The sequence below is a fragment of the Dermochelys coriacea genome, chromosome 2 (assembly GCF_009764565.3).
Source record: "Dermochelys coriacea isolate rDerCor1 chromosome 2, rDerCor1.pri.v4, whole genome shotgun sequence".
In the NCBI taxonomy this organism is placed as follows: Eukaryota; Metazoa; Chordata; order Testudines; family Dermochelyidae; genus Dermochelys; species Dermochelys coriacea.
The window spans coordinates 1370022-1395965 of NC_050069.1; the positions used below are offsets into that span (position 1 = coordinate 1370022).

Sequence of the window (25944 nt, forward strand, 5' to 3'; positions counted from 1 at the left end):
TTCAATGGGACGCTAAAGATGATGCTGAAAACTTTTATGAACCAGCACCTGCAGGACTGGGACAAGTACTTACCTCACCTGCTGTTCACATACAGGGAGGTACCCCAGGAGTCTACTGGATTTTCATCTTTCGCACTGTTATATGGAAGGAGGGTGAGGAGCCCCCTGGACCTGATGAGAGACGAATGGGAGGGGAAGGCCACTCCCAAGGAGAGTCAGTGGTGGAGTATGTCCTGTTCTTGCGAGAGAGACTTGCTGAGCTCACGGGCCTGGCCAGGAAGAATCTGGCCAGAGCCAAGAAGAAGCAGAAAGTCTGGTATGACCGCACGGTGTGGGCCCGCGCCTACGCCACCGGAGATCCGGTGATGGTTCTCATCCCTGTGAGAAAAAACGAACTACAGGCCACCTGGGAGGGCCCTTTCAAGGTTGTCAAGCAGCTAAATGAGGTAAACGATGTGGTGGAGCTGTCGAACCGGGCCCACCACCGCCGGGTGTACCATGTGAATATGATGAAGCCATATTATGCCAGGGGGAATGTGGTGTTGGCCGTGTGTGGACATTGGGAGGAGCAGGGAGATGACCCTTTAGTAGATCTATTCCCTGGGACCAGAGCTGGTTCCCCCCTGGAAACAATTCCCCTCTCGGATCAGCTAACCCCTGCCCAGCAAGCTGAGATCGGGGGGGTGCTGCATCCGTACCGACAGCTGTTTTCCAACCAGCCTGGACGCACTAATCTGACTGTCCACTGGGTACAGACAGGATTGCACCCGCCGGTAAGATGCTCCCCCTCCCGAGTCACAGGGAAAACTGCTCAGGACCTGGAAAGAGAGGTCAGGGACATGCTGGCTTTGGGGGTGATCCAGCCATCTGCCAGCCCTTGAGCCTCGCCGGTGGCGCTGGTCCCCAAAAAGGACAGGTCGATCCGGTTCTGTGTGGACTATTGGAAGCTCAATGCCATCACTGTATCTGATGCCTACCCCATGCCCAGGCCTGACGAGCTCCTAGATAATCTGGGGGGAGCTCAATACCTCACCACCATGGACCTTACAAAGGGCTACTGGCAAGTGCCGCTGGATGCAGATGCCCGGCTGAAATTGGCCTTTATCACCCCTCTGGGGCTTGACCCTGCCTTTCGGCCTCAAGGGAGCACCGGCCACCTTCCAGCGCCTGGTGGATCAGCTACTGAGGGGCATGGAGAGTTTTGCCGTGGCGAATATCGATGACATCTGTGTCTTTAGCCAGACCTTGGAGGACCATGTGTCCCAGGTTAGACAAGTGCTGGACTGACTCCAGGGGGCTGGGCTGACTGTAAAAGCTGAGAAGTGCAAGGTGGGGATGGCTGAAGCGTCCTACCTGGGCCATCGGGTGGGGAGCGGCCGCCTAAAGACGGAACAAGCTAAGGTGGAGGTGATCAAGACTGGCCCGCGCCCCACACCAAAAAGCAGGTCCAGGCCTTTATTGGGCTAGCGGAGTACTATCAGAGATTTTTGCCCCACTTTAGCGCCATACCCGCCCCTATCACCGAGCTGTGCAAGAAGGGGAAGCCAGACAAGATGGTCTGGACCGAGCAGTGCCAGGAGGCTTTCCGGGCGCTGAAGGAGGCTCTGGTCAGTGGCCCAGTTCTGGCAAACCCAGACTTTGACAAGCTCTTCATGGTGTTCACCGATGCCTCAGACACAGGACTGGGGGCGGTGTTAATGCAGGAGGGTGAAAAGGGGAAGAGACACCCCATCATCTACCTGAGCAAAAAGTTGCTACCCCGGGAACAACACTACGCGGCCATCGAGAAGGAGTGCCTGGCCACGGCGTGGACCCTCAAGAAACTAGAGCCATATTTCTTCGGGCGACACTTCCCCGTGTGCACCGACCACTCTCCCCTGACCTGGCTGCACCAGATGAAAGGAGCCAACACCCAACTCCTGAGGTGGAGCCTGCTCCTGCAGGATTAGGACATGGACCTGGTCCACGTGAAGGAAAGTGCCAACATGATAGCGGATGCGTTGTCCCGGAGAGGGGGTCCCAAACTTCCCCAGGTCACGGGTCAGAGTGACCCCGCTCAGTTCAGCCTCGAAGGGGGGAAGAGGTGTGATGCAGCAGGGAGGGGGAGTGTTGACCTGGGGATGTGGCAGGGGAGTTTCACTGGGGGTGGGAGACCTGAGAGCCTGTCACCTGAGCCGGGAGGGGGAGGGGGAAGGTAACACCTCTGCCCGGGAAACTGGACAAAGGCTGCAGGTGGGAGCCTGCTGGGGGGGTTTTGGTTTCAGTTTTGTGCTGGGTGTGGAACGCAGGGAACCCCAGGGCTGGGGTCTAAGCTCCCTGCCCCCCAGAAGGACTTGACTGAGGGGTCCTGGTTGTACCCACAAGCTCTGTATTAGACTGTGTTCCTATTGTCCAATAAACCTTCCATTTTACTGACTGGCTGAGAGTCACAGTGAATCCCAGGGAGAGGGGTGCAGGCCCCAGACTCCCCCACACTCCGTGACACCCACCCGCATACACCTACAGCCCCGCACAGTCCCACTGCACCCAAACACCCACGGCCACCCAAACACCCCTCCAGACCCACTGCACCCAAACATCCACGGCCACACACACACCCCTACAGCCCCAAACACCCACTGCACCCAAACACACACACGCACACACACCCCTACAGCCCCACAGAGCCCCACTGCACCCAAACTTCCATACACATACACACCCCTAGAGCCCCACTGCACCCAAACATCCACGGCCACACACCTACAGCCCCAAACACCCACTGCACCCAAACACCCACCCGCACACACACTCCTATAGCCCCACCTCACCCAAACACCCACAGCCACCTACCCACATCTACAGCCCCACTGCACCCAAACACCCACACTCACCTACAGGCCCACTGCACCCAAACACCCACAGCCACCCGCACACACCTACAGCCCCAAACACTCACTGCACCCAACCAAACACACACACACACACCCACCCCCTTACGGCTCCACACAACCCCACTGCAGCCAAACTCCCATGGCCACCTGCACACAGCTGCAGCCCCCCACACGCACTGAGCCCCCCCCCCACACACTGAACCCCACGCACACACTCTCACGTACTGAGCCCCGCACTCGCAGCCCCCCACACGCACTGAGCCCTGCAGCAGTGCTCACAGCTCGGCCAGGCATTCTCCGACATTAGCACAGCTGCTGCCACGAAGCGCTCCATCTCTCAGGAACACCCACAGATGGGCCCTGACACATCCACGCACGCCTCCCTGCTGCACGGACACTGTCCCTGGGGCAGGGGGTCTCTGGTGCAGAGGCCGCAGGGCTCCCCGAGGCTTGCAGCCCCTCCTGTCAAGGCAGCACTGCCCTCGGGCAGAGGCTGCCTGGCATAGAGAAGGCAGGTGCAGGATCCCCGAGTGCAGGCCCTGATCTGTGACGCCAGGCCAGGATGCTGGCTCTGTGCCCAGCGGTCACAGCTCACAGCCACGTCCCGGTGACCCACACGGAAACACGGCGTCAACCCAGGCCGGAGCCAAGGAGCAGGGGTCATGGCACGGACTCTGATGTGGGGAGAGCCCCTTAGTCATGGCTACCTAGCTGCCTCACTCATGTCACCTTACACCTAGGCATCCACCAGGCCCCACTGTCCCCCAGCACCCATGGAGCAGACGCTGCAACGCCACAGCACAGCTACAGGCAGCCACATGTGGCCCTGGGCTTCACCCCACAGCACTCCCGCATCCCTGCCAAGCCCCCAGGCCTCTGGCAGCCCCCACCCAGCGCCCCCTGGCACCAAGCCCCAGGGCCTCCTACATCCCTACCAAGCCCCCAGGCCACCGGCACCCCCGACTCCACACAGAGCCCCATGACTCCCCCCGCCCGCCGACCCCCAGCACCAAGGCCCCGGGCCCCCCCACCGAGCCCCCAGGTCCCCGCCAAGCTCCCCGGGCTCCCCCGACCCCACATGGAGCCCCCAGACCTCCCACATCCCTGCCAAGTCCCCCGCGCCATGCCCCACCTCTGCACGGACCCCCAGCCAGGCTGCTCGGGGGCGGGGGCGGGGGCATCGCCATCCCAGCGGGATGAGCAGACTCCCACCTCCCCGTCCGTCGCCTTGCACACGGGCTCGGGCGCCAATCAGAGGCGGGCGGCGGGCCCGAGCAGCCGGGCGGGGGGGGGGCAGCGGGCCCGGGGCCACGCGTCTCCCAGCCCAGGGACCCGGGGGATGGGCTCCGGGGGCTGCGCGCCCCGCTGGCTGCGCGCCCGGGCCTGTCCTCGGCAGGTGCCGGGGTCCCCCCCTCGGCCCTGCCGCCATGCGCCCCCCGGCCAGCCTGGGGCCGAGCCCATCACCGCCGCGTCGGGGCGCCCCGCACCTGCCCCGGCTCAGCTGGGGCGGAGCGACCTGGCGGCGGCGGCGGCGGCGGCGGCTGCGGCTGCGGCCCGACCCCGGAGCAGCCCGCGCCCACTCACCGCCTCCGGGTCCGGGTCCGGGTCCGGGTCCGGGTCCGCCGCGCCGCGCCCGGGCAGAGCATGGGGCTGGGATGGGGGCCGCGGCGGGGCGGGGCGGGGCGGGGCGGCGCTGCAGCCCTGCAGTGCGGGTGCGCGCACAGCGCGGGTCCGGCTGCCAGTGCGCGCGCACAGCGCGGGTCCGGCTGCCAGTGCGCGCGCAGAGGGTCCGCCTGCCCGCGCGGCGCGGGTGTCGCTGTGCGTGTGTCTGAGAGCGCGGGGGGTGCGCGCCAGCCTGTGTGTCTCTGCGCAGGGGCGTGTCAGTCGGGGGGCGGGTCAGACGGCGTGTGGTGGGGCTGTCAGTCATTGGGGGATGTCAGGGGGCGGCGGGGGCGGTCGGTGGGGGGTGTCGGGCAGCGTCTGAGTGTATTTCAGGCAGTGGCGGGGTGTCAGTGTATGGCTGTGTCAGTCGCTGTGTGGGCACGTCAGGCAGTGGGGGAGTGTCAGGCAGAGGACAGGGGGTATGTCACTGGAGGAGTGTCAAGTAGGGTATGTGTGTGTGTCAGGCGGGGGGGTGTCACTGTGTGGGCATATGTCAGGCAGTGGGGGAGTGTCAGGCAGGTATGTGTGTGTCAGGCAGTGGGCGGAGGGTAGTCAGGTACCCGGGGGGTGTCAGGCAGGGTGTGTCAGGTGGGGGTGTCACTGTGTGGGTATATGTCAGGCAGTGGGAGAGTGTCAGGAGTGTCAGGCAGTGGCCGGGGGGTATGTCAGGCAGTGGGAGAGTGTCAGGAGTGTCAGGCAGTGGCCGGGGGGTATGTCAGGCAGTGGGGGAGTGTCAGGCAGAGGACGGGGTATGTCACTGGAGGAGTGTCAAGTAGGGTATGTGTGTGTGTCAGGCGGGGGGGTGTCACTGTGTGGGCATATGTCAGGCAGTGGGGGAGTGTCAGGCAGGTATGTGTGTGTCAGGCAGTGGGCGGAGGGTAGTCAGGTACCCGGGGGGTGTCAGGCAGGGTGTGTCAGGTGGGGGTGTCACTGTGTGGGTATATGTCAGGCAGTGGGAGAGTGTCAGGAGTGTCAGGCAGTGGCCGGGGGGTATGTCAGGCAGTGGGGGAGTGTCAGGAGTGTCAGGCAGTGGCCGGGGGGTATGTCAGGCAGTGGGGGAGTGTCAGGCAGAGGACAGGGGGTATGTCACTGGAGGAGTGTCAAGTAGGGTATGTGTGTGTGTCAGGCGGGGGGGTGTCACTGTGTGGGCATATGTCAGGCAGTGGGGGAGTGTCAGGCAGGTATGTGTGTGTCAGGCAGTGGGCGGAGGGTAGTCAGGTACCCGGGGGGTGTCAGGCAGGGTGTGTCAGGTGGGGGTGTCACTGTGTGGGTATATGTCAGGCAGTGGGAGAGTGTCAGGAGTGTCAGGCAGTGGCCGGGGGGTATGTCAGGCAGTGGGGGAGTGTCAGGAGTGTCAGGCAGTGGCCGGGGGGTATGTCAGGCAGTGGGGGAGTGTCAGGCAGAGGACAGGGGGTATGTCACTGGAGGAGTGTCAAGTAGGGTATGTGTGTGTGTCAGGCGGGGGGGTGTCACTGTGTGGGCATATGTCAGGCAGTGGGGGAGTGTCAGGCAGGTATGTGTGTGTCAGGCAGTGGGCGGAGGGTAGTCAGGTACCCGGGGGGTGTCAGGCAGGGTGTGTCAGGTGGGGGTGTCACTGTGTGGGTATATGTCAGGCAGTGGGAGAGTGTCAGGAGTGTCAGGCAGTGGCCGGGGGGTATGTCAGGCAGTGGGGGAGTGTCAGGCAGAGTGTGTGTGTCAGGCAGTGGGTGGGATGTCAGGCAGTGGGTGTCAGTCGGGGGGTGTCACTGTGTGGGTATATGTCTGGCAGTGGGTGGGGGGTAGTGAGGTAGTGGGGGAGTGTCAGGCGGGGGGGTGTCAGGCAGTGGGTGGGGTGTCACTGTGTGGGTATATGTCAGGCAGTGGGCGGGGGGTATGTCAGGATCTCCCCCACACTCTGCCAGCACCAGCTCTCCATGCATGATTGCCCAGGAGGAGGTGGCAGGTGGCTCCCACGCGCCCCGCCCAGAGCCACGCTGGCCCCCAGCCAGATGGAAGAGCAGGGTCTATCGGCCTCATGCACAGACAGGAGAGCGCCAAGCCGCATTAACCCTCCCTGCGCCCTACCCGGAGAGAGCAGAGATCCCTCTGGAACCCCACCCCCCACCCTGGGACTTAACCTTCCCTATGCCCAGAGACCCCCCCCCCCAGCTCCCCGAGCTTAACCCTGCGCAGGTCAGAGAGCTGGGCCAAGGCTGCCTAGGTAGGCACTAACCCCACTAGGGCAGCTGGAGCGTGACTGCCCAGACCTCACCATGCTCTGTCCCGATAGGAGAGAGGGGCTGTGCCAAGCCCCCAAGAGAGACTCACCCTGAATCCTGCCACCCCAGGGAACAGCCTCCCAGCTAGGGGGAACCCCAGCCCCTGCAAGCACCCGGGGGTGGGGGGAACACACCCACAGGGCCCAGGGCTGCTCCCTACAATCATTCCTGGGCTTTGCCCTATTGCAGGGGGCTGCTGAGAGTGCAGCCTCCAAAACCACACCGGTCTTTGGCTACAATCTGCCAACAGAAACTCAGATGCACTTATATGGCCCATCGCCGCAGCATCAGGGCTTGACAAAGCCCTGGCTGGGATGATTTAACTGGGACTTGGTCCTGCTTTGAGCAGGGGGTTGGACTAGATGACCTTCTGGGGTCCCTTCCAACCCTGATATTCTATGATTCTATGATTCTATGATCAGGGCTGGCCCTCTCCCCGGCACTCTCAGCCACTCCTGCTGCCCGTTAGCTGCTCCCCAGGCATGCAGTGGCCAGCGCCGGGCAGCCTAGGATGCTGAGTCTTCCCCACCTGAAGTGCTAGGCCAGCTGCCCTCAGCTGTGTTTCCCCAGGCGAGTCTCAGCCAAGCGTCCCCATGGCCCAGCTCTGGTTTCACTGGGGTTTGCACCGGTCAATACTGTCTGCAGGCCTCAGTAGCCAGCTCGTGGGGGAGGCTGTACGCACGCGGTGCACGGCCCAGGGGAGCCCAGTTCCAGATGTTGCCACTTCAACAGGGATGTTGACAAACTGGGTGGGGTTCAGAGAAGAGCTAGGAGGGGCGATTCGAGGGCAGGAAAACCCGCCTGGGAGTGAGAGGGCAAAGAAGGCGTCTGCAGAGCTCATCAGGAGACAGGAGGAGACCAGCCCAGTCTACAGCCACCCTCCTGGAGAGGAGCCTTCTGCCAGCGGACGGCGCTTTCCTCGGGCAGAGCAAGAGCCTAGGTGGGACGCCAAGCTAGACAAGCTCAGACTGGAGCTAACTCGCCTGGGGCCCAGCACCGTGGGGGCTGGACTCAGGCGTCCGGGGCACTGGCGGGCATGAGGCAGGAGGCCAGACGGGTGATCTAACAGCCCACTGACCTGACACCTCCCCTACCGCCCCCAAGCCGCTGTGCTGCTGCCCTCACAGCCCTCGGGGCCTCGTGCTGATCCGGGGAGCGCGGCCACAGCTGAGTCCCCCTGAATTAGTGCAGGAGCCAAATACCACATTACCTCCGTGTCCGTGTGAGAACCCTTGACTCAGAGCCGTTACTCCAGATTCACCCTGCAGCTCTAGCCCAGACCCCGGGGCAGCCCCAGCGCCAGACCCTTCCCCCTGGTCCCCGCATCCACATGACATGACCCCACGCAGCCCTGGGACAGCTGCTGGGGCCCCCTGGCACAGCGTTACTGGGTAACTCGGGGGGCTGATCCCCATTTTGCAGCAGTCGGAGACAAGGAGACCCACTTCAGGCACCTGATTTTACCTAAACAACAAACTGAAGTCACTCAGCCCCTGCCAGCGCCCACCCAGTGCTAGCCCCACACGACCCCTGCCCGTATCCCCAGCACAACCCCTGCCCATAGCCCCCTGCGTGACCCCTGCCCGTGTCCCGAGCACAACCCCTTCCCATAGCCCCCCGCATGACCCCTGCCCGTATCCCCAGCAAAACCCCTGCCCATAGCCCCCCAGGTGACCCCTGCCCATGTCCCTGCACAACCCTTGCCCATAGCCCCCCACGTGACCCCTGCCCATGTCCCCGCACAACCCCTGCCCATGTGCCCAGCACAACCCTTGCCCATAGCCCCCTGCGTGACCCCTGCCCATAGCCCCCCGCATGACCCTTGCCCATGTCCCCGCACGACCCCTGCCCATGTCCCCAGCACAACCCTTGCCCATAGCCCCTGCGTGACCCCTGCCCATAGCACCCCGTGTGACCCCTGTCCGTGTCCCCAGCATTACCCCTGCCCGCCCCCGCGAGATTCCTGCCCGTGTCCCCAGCATGACCCCTGCCCATAGCCCCTCGTGACCCCTGCCCATGTCCCCACATGACCCCTGCCCGTGTCCCCAGCACAACCCCTGCCCATAGCCCCCCGCGTGACCCCTGCCCATGTCCCTGCACGACTCCTGTCCGTGTCTCCAGCATGACCCCTGCCCATAGCCCCCCACGTGACCCCTGCCCGTGTCCCCAGCACAACCCCTGCCCATAGCCCCCCACGTGACCCCTGCCCATGTCCCCGCACAACCCCTGCCCGTGTCCCCAGCATGACCCCTGCCCATAGCTCCCTGCGTGACCCCTGCCCATGTCCCCGCACGACCCCTGCCCGTGTCCCCAGCACGACCCCTGCCCATAGCTCCCCACGTGACCCCTGCCCGTGTCCCCAGCACAACCCCTGCCCATAGCCCCCTGCGTGACCCCTGCCCATGTCCCCGCACGACCCCTGCCCATGTCCCCAGCACGACCCTTGCCCATAGCCGCCAGCAAAACCCCTGCCCATGTCCTCACACAACCTCGCACATGTCCCCACACGACCCCTGCCCAGATGCCCCCCAGTGCAAGCCTCTGCTCATGTCCCCGCACGACCCCTGCCTGGATCCCCCTAGTGCAACCTCCTGCCATGCCCCCCCATATGACCCCTCTCGGCACCCGCTTGCAAAAGCCCCATCCCTAGCTGCCACCCTCGCCCGCCTGTCCTGTGTCCGTGCAGTCCGCTGCCAGCCTGGACGGGTCAGAGCGGCCCCTAGTGGCAGTGGGCTGCACTGCAGGTGCCTCCTGCGACTGGGCCCAGCGGCTCCACAGCTGATGGCTGCAAAGGCAGGAGGGGTGTGAGCAGAGGCAGGACCAGCCCCTGCACTGCCCCCTCCCGCAGCACAGCTGGGGCTGGAAGTGGGAAACATGCTCCTTCCTATCCTCTGCCCTCCTCCCGGCCATCCTGGGGCACACAGCCCCCCTCCCCTCCTCTTCCCCAGCTCCCGAGGCAGGCCCCCTTCCCCTGGCTGGGCCTCGCTGGGCTCCCAGCCCAGCCCCAGGGAAGTGCCTACGTCCTACTGTAGCCAAGGGCCCCTAATGGTGCCACCGTGGGAGGGCAGGCGGGGTGCAGGCTCCTTCCCAGGCCTGCATGGGGCAGGGTCCACCAGCCTCCCCGTACCTCAGGCTCAGGGCACCAAGCTCTTTGGGCATGGGATGGTCTCACCCGCCAGTCACTGGAGCCAGGCCAGGGACCAGAGCGAGAGGAGGCGGGTTTGTAGCCGAGAGGGCAGCATGGCTTGGCGGGGTGGGGCACGGAGCAGGGCTTCCCACTGCCTCCTAGGAGATGCCATCCCTGCGAGTCTCGTTGTGTCTATAGCTGAACCATGACGTATACACACACTCCACCCCATCTCACAACGCACCCCTCCATCCTGATACTGCACCCGCACACTGCACCCCCTCTCACACACTGCACCTCACACACACATTACACCCCAGAGACATTGCACCCCATCTCACATACTGCACCAGCACCTGACATTGCACCCCACCCACTGCACCCCCACCCCATCTCACATTGCACACACTTCACCCTGTTACTGTGCCCCCACCCACATTCTGCACCCCTCAATTACACACACACACTACACTCCCTGCACACACACTGCACCCCATCACACCCCCTCCCCACACACTGCACACACCCAGAAACTGCACCCCTCATTTATGCACACACTGCAGCCCCCCTCTCATCACATCTCAGGGAGAGGCAGCTCCCACATCACACGCATGTGCACGAGCGCACACACACATCTATTCTCCTTCATTACAACTGTGGGGGCAAGATCCGCTCCCTATCCAGGTCACTCTGCCTGGAGCGCTCCCCGCCTCCTCCCCCACCACCACGATGGTAATAGGCAGTGTGACACTCTGTATCTTGGGGGAACACCCTGCGCCCCCATGTTCATCCTTATAATACGATTGCATGGTATCCAATGCAAAGATTGTCAAGTTGGGTGTCTTCGGAAGGCTCATGATGCCCTGAGCATTGTTGTTATAGTGATGTTATAGGTTATAATTTCATGTATATAGTTATGAGGCTGAAAATGTGTCCTCATGACTTAAAACAAGCCCAGGAAAAGCTGTCCAGGAGCAGAGGAGCAGTTCACAGCTCATCAGGGCATGTATGGGACAAACCCAGCCCAGCCCCATAGGAACAAAGGACACTGGCCTAGGCAGCAACAAAGGATCTGTTGGACTCTCCAGTGAGCTTCCCCCCCCCCCGTTCCCTTGGTCAGTTTGGGACTGCGATGAGGTAATGCTCACATAACTCTGAAGAGGGAGGGGGGCAAAGATAAAAGGGAGAGACGTTTTCCATGCTCTTCCTCTTCCATCTATAGCCACCACCAAGTGACTGAAGTGCTGATCAAAGGGGAGAGCCTGGCTGAAGAGCAACCAGCCAGCCTGGGGTGAGAGGCATCGGAGTTTGTAAGGGCTTTGAAAGTGTTACGATCAGCTTAGAATGCGTTTTGCTTTTATTTCATTTGACCAAAGTTGATTTGTGCTTTGACTTATCACTTAAAATCTATCTTTATAGTTAATAAATTTGTTTGTTTATTCTACCTGAAGCAGGGCGTTTGGTTTGAAATCTGTCAGAGACTCCCCTTGGGACAACAAGCCTAGTACATATCAATTTCTTTGTTAAATTGATGAACTCATAGACGCTTGCAGCATCCATTGGGCATAACTGGACACTGCGAGACAGAGGTTCCTAGGGTTGTGTCTGGGACCGGAGATATTGGCTAGTGTCGTTTGGTTGCACAATCCAAGCTGCAGCTGGCCAAAAGTGCTCACACATGCTGGGAGCAGCTTACATGCCCGAGGCTGTGTGTGAACAGCCCGGGAGTTGAGGTTCTCAAAGCAAAGCAGGGTAAGGCTGGTTCTCAGAGTTGAGGATTAGAGTGACCTAGCAGGTCACCGGTCCAGATAATACCAAGGGAACATCACAGGCAGCAGGTGGGGCAAGGAGAGACCCACAAAGCCCATCACCAGGGGGCCCTGTCCCACAGCCAGAGATGGGGATGCAAATATTGGCGATGGGCCCACGAGCAGGATCCTTGCTGCTTTCTGGCCCTCCCTGCCCTTCTGGCCCCAGCCTCAAGACCTGCCCCAGTTCCCAGCCTGGCTCTCTGGCTGTGGGCACATCCCAGCCCCCCAAGCCCAGTGCTTCAGGGCGCAAACGCTTAGTGCCCCCAGCTCAACGAGAGGGGAACCCCCCACCCCAAGCAACCCCAGAGACAGCTGCTCCATGCACGCCCATGCTCCAGAAAATGACCTGCTGACTCCAGGCCCAACTCCCCTGCACACACGGCAACACCCGCACACACCTCCACTGCAACCACCTCACACTGCCCCACAATCACCCTCCACCGCACACAAGGCAACCCCCGCACACACCTCCACTGCCTCACAATCACCCTCCCCTGTGACAGCAACCCCCGCTGTGACAAAGTGAGAATTTCTCATGGTACTTTGGATGAGAATCACGTGCCTCAATTTCCCCTATATGCTACATATTTCACCAGGTGGTGGGCAAAGGATGTTTACTATTGGCAGAGATCCAGATGGGATTGGTGCCTAGCTGCCTGGGCTCCATGCCCATGGAGAACCCAGAAGACAATGCCCCTGACATCTAGTTGTCTAGCAACAAATGACTGTGGCCTGCCAATCCCCTGCTGCTGGAAACCGACCAGATGGAGAACAAAGAGCTGAGGTGGATGGTCAGGTGACCATGTTTGCCTGGGAAGTGGACCCCAGGACTGAGAAGAGGAGCTTGGTTAGTTGAGGGGTGTCTGCTGAAAGCAGGGACAAGCCTGCGAGAGGATTCTGGGCTCTAGTCTGATCCAGTTGGACTTGGCTGCCACTTTTCCGCTCTCTCTACTAACCCAGGGTCTTCCTACGCTGTGCTCCAGACAGTTAACAAATCCTTCCGCTACCCCGCTGGTCGAAAGTCACGGCAGACTAAGCTGGGGGTGCATTGCTCCCTTTGGGGTCTCACTGCAGGGTCCAATCCAGGTGGACTCCCTATAGGGAGCTCACGGCGTGACCCAGGGGGACTGAAGGCTCTGAGGGTTGGTCCCTGCAGGCGGTGAAGCCGAGGGGCTGACCCCAGTGACAGAGTGTCACAGAGTCCCCTGGCAATGCTCTGGACCTGCTCCCTACGAAGCCAGTCAGGACTCTGGGGAAGTCTCCCCTCTGGGAGCAGCCTGTCTGCAGGACACACAGCTCACCCGGCTCCCCCCTTCCTGGGTCTGACCTCAGAGCATCCAGCATCCTCTGCCCCTCCGTGTGCTTCCCACAGCGAGTCTGCCCAGGTGGGCTCCTGGGGAACACAGAGGGTCCCGCACCCCAACTCTGCAGTCAGACGTGACTCTCAGCCAGCCAGTAAAACAGAAGGTTTATTAGACGACAAGAGCACGGTCTAAACAGAGCTTGTAGGTACAGGAAACAGGACCCCTAAGTCAGGTCCATCTTGGGGCCAGGGGTCTGGGCCTCCCTCTCTTTCCCCAGCCAGCTCCCCCACTGAAACTCTCCAGCCCCTCCTCTCCTTTGTCTCTTTCCCGGGCCAGGAGGCCGCCTGATTTCTTTGTTCTCCAACACCTTCAGTCAGCACATTTGCAGGGGCCATTCTCTGTGCAGACACCATCACACTGGCCCTCTCGGGCTCTGCAACAATCACACCCCCTTATCCCCCCACCTAGATACTTAAGAACTGCATAGGGGAAACTGGGGCACCCACACAGTATTCAGAAAAGCATAAAGAACTTTCCCACTTTGCACACAGAGTGAGACCCTAAGAAGGCTAACTTACTGAAGGGGTCCTCCCAGGGGCTGTTCCAGAGCCAGATATGAGCACCGGATCTGTGAAACCATGACACCTGCACACACCTCCACTGTAACACCCTCCCACGGCCTCACAATCACCCTCCCCTGCACAAATGGCTGCAGGGAGCCTCTCTCTGCGCAGCTGAGGTGGGAGTTCAAATTGTGCAACTGCGAAAATCTGCCCACCTCACACCAAGGGTCTGGCTTCACAGAGATGCTGGGCACTGCCACAGCCATCCACAGCTACAATGCCACAGCTGGATTCCCAACCCTACTCAGAACGGGCTGCCAGAGCCGCCCACGAGGAGCTGCCAGAGCACAGCCACAGGCCCGGCTGGGAGACAGAGAGCTGCTTGCCCAGGAGCAGAGACGCATAACCGCAGCTCCGCGGCTCAGGGAACCAGGCATTGTTATGGCAGAGGCTGGGGCAGCTCCCAGAGACCAGTGCCCCGGTGCTGAACAAGCCCAGCACAAAGACATGGACCCCGCCCGCAGGAGCTTCCAACCTCAGCCTGAGCTAGGAACCAGCGTGTGGCTCGGGCTGCTGGGGCGCCCAGAGAACGGCGAGGAAGACAACGAGCCCTTGGAGGGAGGCCATTGCCAGACAGACAAGCAGCCCCCCACCCACCGCACTCCTCCGAGACCCTGCCAGCAGGTCCATGTCCAAGAGGCCGCGGTGCAGGCCAGGCAGCCTGTCACATCTGCACCGAGCCCCAGGCAAGGCCCAGTGCCCTCGAGCCGCATCTGGGTGGCTCCACCTCATGCCTAGTGCTGGGCTGACTGAGGCAGGAAGGAAGTCGCAGCGCGGGCACAACCCCACAGGGCAGTGAGCAACCAGCACCTCTGGAGAGGGACCCACTGAGGACCAACTCAACCCACAGCCATGGCCTGAGCAGGACACCATCCAAATGCCCAGCTGGGCAATGGGGCCTGAAGGGCGAGGGGGCTGGGCAGGGCTGAGAGCAGAAGCACCAGCCATCCCAAGAGCTCTGAGAAAACAGCCACTCCCTAATGTGCAGCAGGCCCTGGCATGTACCCAAAGGGCAGGGGACCCATGGCCTGGCCTGACCCAAGGGGGAAGCGCAATGCTGGTGGTGGCGGGAGAGACCGAGGCTGACCTGGCCCCCAGATACCCTGGCCAGGAAGCTCCCACTGCCTAGCAATGCCATTGTGAGTCTGGCCCACGCCCAGGAACCCTGAGGCACGAGCACAAGGGGCAGGCTGGCATGGCCCCTGCTCGGATTGCTGTGTGCAGGCGGGGAGGACCAGAGATGGGGACTGCAGACAGTGGGCGCAGGAGTGGGGATCCCAGAGAACCCCCCCGGCAGGGAGGTGGATCTGGAGAGACTTGTGGTTGGTGACACTTCGGGACAGGCTGTGCCAGGCCAGGAAGCCCTGCAGGAGCTCTCGGGCCTCGTCTGCACGAGGAAGTGGTGCTGCTCTGACTAAGTAGTACATGCAGCATTGCTGTAGCCATGCTGGTCCCAGGATAGCAGAGACAAGGCAGGGGTTGGGCACCTCATCCAGAGCACTAAGTGCCCCATAGCGACTATGTGGGTGTCCCAGACAATCCCTGCACTCGCGAGAATGCACGCTTGACAATGAGAAAAGACAAAAATACTGGCACCCACAGGCGAGCACTTTTCCACAGCAATCATTCCACAGCTGATCTCTCAGCCCACATCCTAAAAGGACACCAGCACACCACGCTGGCTTTATGGCTCACCACAGCAATCTGTAACCCGCCAACCCCCATGTGTCCTATGGCTACAGGGGTGTTGACAGGCCCCTGCACCCAGAACAGGCCCTGACAACGCACCGTCACTGCTTGGGCTGCACTGTGTGTCCCCTCGTCTTTAGCTGGGACACTCGCCACCTCTCCCAGGTCTGAGAAGACCTTGTCTCTCACACCCCAGAGTAAGAGGAAACGCCTCCTGTGAGGAAGTGGGACTGTTCTTAATGTTTCCTCTGAATATTGGGGGGGTGCCTCAGTTTCCCCTATGCAGTTCTTAAGTATCTAGGTGGTGAGATAAGGGTATATGATCATTGCAGAGCCCTAGAGGGCAGATGTGGGCAGGGATCTGGACACAGAGAATGGCCAACACCCTGTTTCTTGGCATCTGATGCCCTGGGCCCTTCCCCCCTGCAAGGTGAGAGCTAAAGGGTTGGAGAACAAAGGAATCCGGTGCCCTCCTGGCCCGGGAAAGGGACAAAGCCCAGAGGAGGGGGGGCTGGAGGGAGAGTCAGTTTGGGGCTGGCTGGGGACATGGAGTGAAGTGCAGACGTGGTTGTCTAGCTCACTGTCCCCCAAAATGGACCCAGCTGAGGGGTCCTGTTCTCTGCACCTACAAGCTCTGTTAGACCATGTTCCTGTTGTCTAATAAACCTTCTGTTTTACTGGCTGGCTGAGAGTCACGTCTGACTGCGGAGTTGGGGGGCAGGACCCTCTGGCTTCCCCAGGACCCCACCTGGGTGGACTCGCTGTGGGAAGCGCACGGAGGGCAGAGGATGCCGAATGCTCCGAGGTCAGACCCAGGAAGGGGGGAGCCGGGTGAGCTGTGTGTCCTGCAGACAGGCTGCTCCCAGAGAGGAGACTTCCCCAGAGTCCTGACTGCCTTCATGGGAAGCAGGTCCAGAGCATCGCCTGGGGGCTCCGGGACACCCCCCCCACACCCCGCCTCTCAAAGGAGGGTGTGTTACAGTAGCACAGCCCCTAGTGTGGCTGCAACTACATGCGGACACTGGTGTTATCCTGGGTAGCTCTCCCTGTAGGCAAGGGAACAAGCTGTATTGAGACAAGATGCCATTAGACCGATGTGCCTGCGCCCACAGCAGGGCTTGCTGCTAGGACTGTACCACTGACCAATTCTCCCAGTGCAAACTCTGCGCAGGCCAGGCCTTCTGCTGCTCCAGGCCCTGCGTCACGGGGCAGTCACCCCAAGGCGGAGACGCTCCCCAGACAGACAGGAGGCCGCAGTGAAGGGCTCTGCAGCACCCTCCCACGGGGCGGGGACCAGCCAAACAGGAGCCCGAGGGACACTGGGGAGAAGCTAGAACAGAGGCACGTTACAGAGACGCAGTCAGAGCAGCCCCACCCGGCACCCTGCTGCCCACGGGCTCCCCAGCAAACCCTGCCTGCGGCACGGGTCCCAGCTGCCGAGCCAGTGGTGAGCGGGCTGGAACTGGCCATTCCATCGCCCCTCGGCAGGAACAAGGGCACGCGGAGACAGAGCCAGTCACAATGCACAGCCCGGGCCTCTGCTGGCGAAATGGAGCAGAACCGGAGACGGGGACACTCTCCCCATGAGCAGCCCCCGCCCAGCCGCCCCAGGCACCGGATGTGGCGCACCCAGAGCCCTTGTGCCATTGAAGCTATTACCACTGGAACCCGGAGAGCAGGGAGCCTGGGGCATCTCCCATCTCCTGCCTGGCCACAGTGCCCTTTGGCAGCTCCAGCCCCAGCCATGAGAGACATGGGGGGCAGGCCCGGGACTTTCAAATACCTGCACCCATTCCTGGCTGTCAAGTCCATCCCACAACCCTGCCTCCCCGTGCGCCCTCCTCGGGCTGCAGGGTCTAGGCTGCCCATTGCCACAGGCTGCACCAATCCCCACAGACCCACCGTCCCCCGAACCACACCACAGCTCCGGCCGGCTGGGCCATTCACCCCTCCCACAAAGGGGGAATCGTGCCAGCTGGGGAACCCGGCACGGGGGAAGGGGATTGGCATGGTGTGAGAGAGGGGTCCTGGATGCATGGAGAGCCACGTGTGGGGAGGGCCCCTGGCCACCCACGCTCTCGAGGGTCCCACTGGCTGTGAGGGGAGAATGCCCCCTGCTGAGCCCCCAGCCTGCTCCCTGCAGCACTGGCCCCATAGCGCTGCACTGGGGGCAGTGCTGAGAGGGAGGAGAGCGCCCCCGGCAGTCTCCTCTCTGGCTGTGCGTTTATACCCACTTCACCGCAGCTCAGCTCCTGGCTGCCCCTTGGAGGTTTCAGCTCCTGACCCTGACTGACCTTCGGCAGCCGTAACTCAGTGATTATCAGCGTCCGTGTTGCCGTGGGGTGCAGCAGTGCTGGAACGGCACGCGCCAGCTCCCTGGTCAGCGAGGAGCCGGCCAGAGCCCCACGCTGGGCTGACCCCACACTGGCACGTCCATGAGCCTGGGGATGGGGGGCTTGGACCCTCCATGCCTTGGAGCATCTGCAGCCCAGGAGGGTTGGAGCAGGAGGTGGGGACCTGGGAAATGCATGCCACTACCTGAGGGGCGTGGGACCCTGCCCTGGGTGCCAGGGTGCCCTCTCCAAGCCCCATCATGGGGGTCCCAGCCCCCATGCTCCATGGCATCCCACTGGGGCTCCTACCTGTCGCTGGGCTACCAGGCGTGTGCTGGCCCTCCTGGCCTCCTTGTGCAGCGGTCCCCGTGCTCTCTGGGGCTGCTCCAGCCGGCTGAGAGCAGGGTTCTGCTTCGCACCCTTCTTCTTTCTCTTCTGCAGGCGACAGATCAGAAACAAGGCAAGGGGGCCTCGTCAGTCCCAGCCAGGATGCCCCGGGCACCCTAGCCCAGCCCCAGCCCGCCCTGCGGCCATGACCCCGGGGCCGGCAGGCTCCCCCGGCACACGGCACCACCATGTTCTCTGCAGCGCCCCCTGCTGGAAGAGGCCGGGAGCTCTCCCCCAGCCAGTGACGTGCCCCGCTCCTCACAGCGCCCCCTGCTGGGGCTGAAGTCACTGGGCGCTCCCCCCCATCCCACAGCCAGTGCTCTGCCCCACTCCCCAAAGCACCCCCTGCTGGAACTGGCCAGGGCTGGGGTAGCCAGGGGCTCGCCCCCATACCCCAGCCGGTGATGTGCCCTGCTCCCCACAGCGCCCCTGCTGGGAGAGGCCGGGCTGGGGAAGCCGGGAGCGCCCCCCAGTTGGTGCGCCCTGCTGGGAGCGGGTGGCCGTGTGCCGTGGCTGCGAGGGAGGCTGTGCCCAGCCACTCACTCTCCCCCAGCGAAGGGCTTTGTGCTGGGCCAGCCGCTGGCGCGGTGCTGAAGTGACTTCCCTCATTAGCAGCCCAGACAATAGGCGCCTTTCACCGCCCGGCTCTGCCCCACTGGCCTGTGAATGGGCCCCTCGAGAGCCGGGACAAAGATCCCAGCACACGTGGCTCTGCTCCGGGATGGCGCAGACCTGCTCGTGGCAGGGCACCGGCTCTGGGAGGATCTGCAGGCAGGCCTGAGACGCGGTGCTTTGCAGACAGTCGAAGGGGGGGCTCCCCACAGCTGCTGTCCAGGGGGCCAGGGACACAGCAGCTGAGCTGAGCTGGGGACAAGGGATGGCATAGGGAGCGAGGAGGGACCGAGCGAGTGCGGCAGTGACCGTGTGGCCAGATGGGGGTGGGAGAGGCGGGGACGGCGTGTCCGGGACACGGGTGGGTACGTTATCGATCGATGCGGGAGAATGGCCCCCCAGGACCGAGGGGCCGGGGGTGGGACACGACTCTTACCTCCGAGCCGGCCTGAGATCTCCCACCTCCCGACTGTTTGCCTGGAAAAAAAGCAAACACAGTCTCAGGGGACGGACAGATGGACACATGGGGGACAGATCCAAACGTTAGAGTGCCTGAGATGGTACCACACTGTCCTACATGGCTCACTGCCCCACACCACACCGCTCTGCCCCACACACCACAGCACCTCATATACTGCACCGCCTACGCAGCACACTGCCCCACACACCACACCACACCCTGCACTGCCCCACACACCACACCGCTCCCCATCAGACTCCCCAGGAGCCAACACTCCCCTTCCTTGCGCTGACTGTCTGCGCCGGACTCTGGGTCCCCTGTTTGACAGGCAGGGTCTCCCCAGTGCCGGATCCAGAGACTCTCTCCCCTCCCTACCCGGGCACTGCATGCCTCTGCAAGGGCTTTGTTTGCAGCAGCATCCCACTGCGAGCGCCGGTCTGATTGTGTTTGTGCCAGTGCATGCCCATGCGAATATGCATGCCAGCGTGTGCCCATGTGAGTGTCTGTGTGCACCAGCACATGTATTTGTGTGCGCCAGTGTGCCCACGTGACTCTTTCTGTGTGCCAGAATGTGCCCACATGAGCATTTGCGCTTGCCCAACCAGTGCCCACACGAGTGCTTGTCGCCCTGTGGACACAGGCACTGAGCGGCGCCGGCCATGGCATCTCTTACCCCTGCCCCAGTGAGCAGGTTCTGCTCTTAGGGACACGGGGTGGATCCGGACTCACCCCCCCGCAGCAACTCTGGATTCACACTGCACCCTGGGCTTGGAGCGCGGCCCCATCTCCCGTACTGGTCCGAGCTCTGACTGGCCTGATGCTGTGTCTGGCTGCCCTGGGCTGCTGTGTTGCTCCGGGCTTGGAGCCGCAGGGCGTGCTGGGAGCTCCTGGAAGGAAGCCAGGGCCCCCTGTGCACACAGATAAACGGCCACAGACACTAACGTCTGGGAGCAGACACCCTGGCAGAGTGAGCCGCCCCCCGCCCCCGCCCAGCCTAGCTGCTCCCATGCTGAGAGGGGGTAGCAGTTCCAGAGCCGCCCCCCAGTGCTCCCGGCCAGAGAGGAGCACCAGCCTGGCAGGGCTCTGGGCAGCAGCGGGGGCAGGCAGGGAGTTGAGCGGGGAAGGCTGATGCAGCGTCTGCTTGGGTAAACAGGGAACCATGCCTGCGCTAACCGGGTGCACTGCCACCCAGGCTTTCCTCACCCCACACCCAGCACCATACACACCCGTCCCACAGCAAGCAGTGCCGGAGGAAGGAGGTCTGCTTGGAGCCGCTGCTTTCCCCAGCTGGGATCAGTGAACAGCCAGGCAGCTCTGGGTAAGTCAGCCACAGCCCTGAGCGTCCTCCCAGCGCCCCGCCCGCTATCCGGCAGTTCTGGCCTGCAGCAGTGCCCATGTCACGAGACGTCCGCTCCGCACATCACAGCAAGGGCTCTGCAGTGGGAAGCTGGCCTGGTCTGAGGTGCCAGTTCCCAGGTGTGATCTCAGCTGGGCATGTTGCAGCCCACAACCATGGCACCTGTGCTGTGCAAAAGGCTGGCTCAGTGTATGGCTCGGGGCCATGTGGGAGGAACTCTCCTCGGAGCTGGCGCTGGGTCAGTGCCCAGGCCCGGTGCTGGAGCTGGCTGTGTTGAAAGCTGCCATTCTGGCTGGTGGATGACAGAAGACAAGCACCTGCCCTTCAGGTGGACGGGGGTGTGTGCAAAGGGGGTTGCGTCTGCCCCAGAGCCCAGGGCTGTAAGGACACTAAGGCAAGGATGAGACAGAGGGGGGATGGGATGGGGCAGACTTGTCCCTCTTACTTGGGGGTGGGGCGTTCTGATCGCCCCAGGCGCTGTGCTAAGAGGTCATAAACTTGGCACCGAGAGAGCCCAGGCCAGGTCCCCAGGTTCTGCTTGCAGCTGGAGAGGGTGGGGCAGAGCCCTGGGGCCAGGCTAGAAAAGCAAAGGTAACCCAGAACAGCTTCTTGCCTTTCCCCCCTCCCCCCCCAAACAAGGGAAACCCTTGCACCACTGCCAGACTTCCTGCCACTCCCCAGGCAATATTTTTTGCAAATGAGTGAACTGACTACTCCAGCCCTGCTTCAATCCCCGCATGCTGTGGTGGAACCAGAGCAGAAAAACCTCCCGTCTTGACTCTAAAATTACCAGTGCTGGCGAATCCAGCCTGGCCCTTGGGACACTGTTCCCATGGTTGGTTACCCACCTGGTTAGACGTAAGCCCCTTTCCTGTCTGCATTGGTCTAGCTTCTGCTTCTAGCCATTGGATCCGGTTACACCTTCCTCTGCTAGCCTGAAGAGCCCATTAGCAAATCTCTGTTCCTGGTGCAGGTACTTACAGACTGGGATCCCAACGCCCCTTGACCGGCTCCTTGTTAAGCTAAAGAGACGGAGCTCCCGGAGTGTCTCACTGTATGGCAGGTTTTCTAACGCTGTAATCACCCTCGTGGCTCTTCTCTGAACCCTCCTCAATTTATCAACATCCTTCCTGAGTCATAGATACCAGAACTGGACCGAGGATCCCAGCAGCACTCACACCAGGGCCACATACAGCGGTACAATAACCTCTCTGCTCCTCCTCGAGATTCCCCTGTCCCCTTAGTCCTTTTGGCCACAGCATCGCACCGGGAGCTCACGTTCCACTGATTATCCACCACAAGCCCCAAACCTTTGTCGGAGTCCCAGGATAGAGCCCTCTGGCTGTAAGCATGGCCTGCAGGCTCTGGTCCTAGGTGGCTACATTTACAGTTAGCCCTGTTCAAACACGTCCTGTTTGCTTGCACCCAGCTTACCAAGCCGCCGAAAGTGAGATCAGTGACTCGTCCTCCCCACCGCTCCCCCAACCTTTGTGTTAGCTGCAGACTTTATCAGTGCTGATTTTATGGTTTCTTCAAGGTCATTGATACAGATGTTAAATAGGGTAGGGCCGTAGCAGATCCCACTGGTGCGGCGCCTCCTGCTGGTTGTCTGGGAATTAGCTCTTTTCCAGCATACAGAGCTCCCTCTGCCGGTTGGTGTCTCGCCTGGCTCAGGCCCCCTGTCCCTCCCAGACCCCGGTGCCCCTTACCCTGGGGTTCTGCCCACCGCAGTACCCCACTCTGGGTCTCCCCAACTCTCTATGCCCACCTTGCCTCAGTGGCTACTACCAGTCTTCATCTAGCCCCCGCTCGCTGGGGCAAACTGCAATCTGTGATGGCCACTGAGCACTGGCAAGGGGGTTGGACCAGCTGCCTCAGCCTAACCCCGGGCTGCCCCTCCCAACCCCAGTGCCTGCTTTGGCCTTCACCAAGGCCTCAGCCTGGGGGGTTGCCAGGCTGGAGCTCCCCAGCTCCTCTTGCCCTGCCCTGCTCTGCCCCAGGTACCCTGTACTCCCAGGCAGCCAGGTTCTTCCCCCTCCAAGGTTGGAGAGAGACGCCTACAGCTCCCGGCTCACAGCCCCTCTATGGGGCCAGCTGTGGCCTGACTGGGCCGGCCACACCTGTGGTCAGCTACGCCCGCAGCTGCTTTCACTCCTTTTCCCGGCCGCAGCCCTCTCCAGGGCTGCTTTTAACCCCCGTTCTGCGGGAGCGGGGCAGCCAAGAACCGATCCCAGTGGTTCCCCACTGGAACCGCCGGTCCCGAGCAGGGATTCCCCACCCCCCATAATAACAGGCGGTGCTGCCCTCAAACCTGCCCTTCCCCTGTGTCTCCGGTGTCCCACCCACGGCCACCCACCTCCCCCAGCCCTTGTCACACTCTCTTCTTACGCGGTATCTGACGCCAGCTGTGAGCTCTGGGGAGGGTCTGTGTGCACCTGTGATGCCCGGCGTGGCAAGGCCCGATCCAGATGGGGTGCTGGGCACTGCCACAGCACAAACATTAACAAGTGGCTGCCATGGCAGCTACTGGTATTTTCAGGCCTGGGGGAGCAGGGGCTGACAAGGACTGGGGGGATGGGCCAAGGATGGGCTGGGGGTGACAAGGGCCTGGTTCAGGGTGACGGGCTGGGCTGGTGGGGGTGATGAGGGCCAGGGTTGATGAGGGGAGGGCTGGGCTGGGCTGGAGGTGACAAGGGCTGGGGGTGATAACAGCCGAGCGGGGGTCAGGGTGACAGGGCCGGGTCAAGAGTGACAAGTATTGGGGTGACAGGGCTGGCGGGTGACAAGGGCAGGGCTGGGGTCAGGGTGATGAGGGCTGGGGTTGACGAGGGCCAGGCTGGAGTCCAGGTGACAGGGCCGGGTTGGAGATGACGAGGATTGGGGTGACAGGGCTGGGCCAGGCTGGGCTGGGAGTGAGGAGAACCGGGCCGAGCTGGGGGTGACAAGGGGTGGGCCAGGCTGGAGTTGGTGATGAGGGCTAAGGAGTGACAAAGGCCGGGTCGGGGTGACGAGGGCCGGGCCGGGCTGCGGGTGACTAATGAAGGCCAGGCCGGAGTCAGGGTGACAGGGCCGGGTCGGAGGGTGACGAGGGTTGGGGTGACAGGGCTGGGCTGGGAGTCATGAAGGCTGTGGGTGATGAGGGCCGGGCCGGGGGTGACGAGAACCAGGTCAGGGGTGACAAGGGCCGAGCTGGGCTGGGGGTGACTGACAAGGGCTGGGCCAGAGTCATGGAGACAGGGCTGGGTGGGGGTGACGAGGGCCAGGCCGGAGTCAGGGTGACAGGGCCGGGCTGGGGGTGACGAGGGCCAGGCCAGAGTCAGGGTGACAGGGCCGGGTCGGGGATGACGAGGACCAGACTGGAGTCAGGGTGACAGGGCCGAGCTGGGGGTGACAAGGGCCAGGCCAGAGTCAGGGTGACAGGGCCGGGTGGGGGTGACGAGGGCCAGGCCAGAGTCAGGGTGACAGGGCCGGGTGGGGGTGACGAGGGCCAGGCCGGAGTCAGGGTGACAGGGCCGGGTCGGGGATGACGAGGACCAGGCTGGAGTCAGGGTGACAGGGCCGAGCTGGGGGTGACAAGGGCCAGGCCAGAGTCAGGGTGACAGGGCCAGGTGGGGGTGACGAGGGCCAGGCCGGAGTCAGGGTGACAGGGCCGAGCTGGGGGTGACGAGGGCCAGGCCAGAGTCAGGGTGACAGGGCCGGGTGGGGGTGACGAGGGCCAGGCCGGAGTCAGGGTGACAGGGCCGAGCTGAGGGTGACGAGGGCCAGGCCAGAGTCAGGGTGACAGGGCCGGGTGGGGGTGACGAGGGCCAGGCCAGAGTCAGGGTGACAGGGCCGGGTGGGGGTGACGAGGGCCAGGCCGGAGTCAGGGTGACAGGGCCGAGCTGGGGGTGACGAGGGCCAGGCCAGAGTCAGGGTGACAGGGCCGGGTGGGGGTGACGAGGGCCAGGCCGGAGTCAGGGTGACAGGGCCGGGTGGGCGTGACGAGGGCCAGGCCGGAGTCAGGGTGACAGGGCCGAGCTGGGGGTGACGAGGGCCAGGCCAGAGTCAGGGTGACAGGGCCGGGTGGGAGTGACGAGGGCCAGGCCAGAGTCAGGGTGACAGGGCCGGGTGGGGGGTGACGAGGGCCAGGCCGGAGTCAGGGTGACAGGGCCGGGTGGGGGTGACGAGGGCCAGGCCGGAGTCAGGGTGACAGGGCCGAGCTGGGGGTGACGAGGGCCAGGCCGGAGTCAGGGTGACAGGGCCGGGTGGGGGTGACGAGGGCCAGGCCGGAGTCAGGGTGACAGGGCCGAGCTGGGGGTGACGAGGGCCAGGCCGGAGTCAGGGTGACAGGGCCGGGTGGGGGTGACGAGGGCCAGGCCAGAGTCAGGGTGACAGGGCCGGGTGGGGGTGACGAGGGCCAGGCCGGAGTCAGGGTGACAGGGCCGAGCTGGGGGTGACGAGGGCCAGGCCGGAGTCAGGGTGACAGGGCCGGGTGGGGGTGACGAGGGCCAGGCCGGAGTCAGGGTGACAGGGCCGGGTGGGGGTGACGAGGGCCAGGCCGGAGTCAGGGTGACAGGGCCGAGCTGGGGGTGACGAGGGCCAGGCCGGAGTCAGGGTGACAGGGCCGGGTGGGGGTGACGAGGGCCAGGCCGGAGTCAGGGTGACAGGGCCGAGCTGGGGGTGACGAGGGCCAGGCCAGAGTCAGGGTGACAGGGCCGGGTGGGGGTGACGAGGGCCAGGCCGGAGTCAGGGTGACAGGGCCGGGTGGGCGTGACGAGGGCCAGGCCGGAGTCAGGGTGACAGGGCCGAGCTGGGGGTGACGAGGGCCAGGCCGGAGTCAGGGTGACAGGGCCGGGTGGGGGTGACGAGGGCCAGGCCGGAGTCAGGGTGACAGGGCCGAGCTGGGGGTGACGAGGGCCAGGCCGGAGTCAGGGTGACAGGGCCGGGTGGGGGTGACGAGGGCCAGGCCGGAGTCAGGGTGACAGGGCCGAGCTGGGGGTGACGAGGGCCAGGCCAGAGTCAGGGTGACAGGGCCGGGTGGGGGTGACGAGGGCCAGGCCAGAGTCAGGGTGACAGGGCCGGGTGGGGGTGACGAGGGCCAGGCCGGAGTCAGGGTGACAGGGCCGAGCTGGGGGTGACGAGGGCCAGGCCGGAGTCAGGGTGACAGGGCCGGGTGGGGGTGACGAGGGCCAGGCCGGAGTCAGGGTGACAGGGCCGGGTGGGGGTGACGAGGGCCAGGCCGGAGTCAGGGTGACAGGGCCGAGCTGGGGGTGACGTGGGCCAGGCCGGAGTCAGGTTGACAGGGCCGGGGGGGGGTGACGAGGGCCAGGCCGGAGTCAGGGTGACAGGGCCGTGCTGGGGGTGACGAGGGCCAGGCCGGAGTCAGGGTGACAGGGCCGGGTGGGGGTGACGAGGGCCAGGCCGGAGTCAGGGTGACAGGGCCGGGTGGGGGTGACGAGGGCCAGGCCG

General features: G+C 63.2%; 1 protein-coding gene across 4 annotated transcripts in view; it reads right to left on the reverse strand.

Annotated features, from left to right (window-relative positions):
- PLEC (plectin) overlaps positions 1 to 25944 on the reverse strand; it is a 166566-nt gene that overhangs the window by 138413 nt on the left and 2209 nt on the right. For 2 of the 4 annotated variants that reach the window (XM_043507195.1, XM_043507194.1), the window contains exons 2-3: positions 19116 to 19156; positions 17990 to 18115 (exon numbers count right to left, since the gene is read on the reverse strand). In XM_043507195.1, the coding sequence (XP_043363130.1) occupies positions 17990 to 18115; positions 19116 to 19156 (167 nt within the window). Of the gene's footprint in view, positions 1 to 17989; positions 18116 to 19115; positions 19157 to 19868; positions 20016 to 20365; positions 20482 to 25944 lie in introns of those variants that run through there. The other 2 variants (XM_043507196.1, XM_038391702.2) reach the window with 2 other exon arrangements.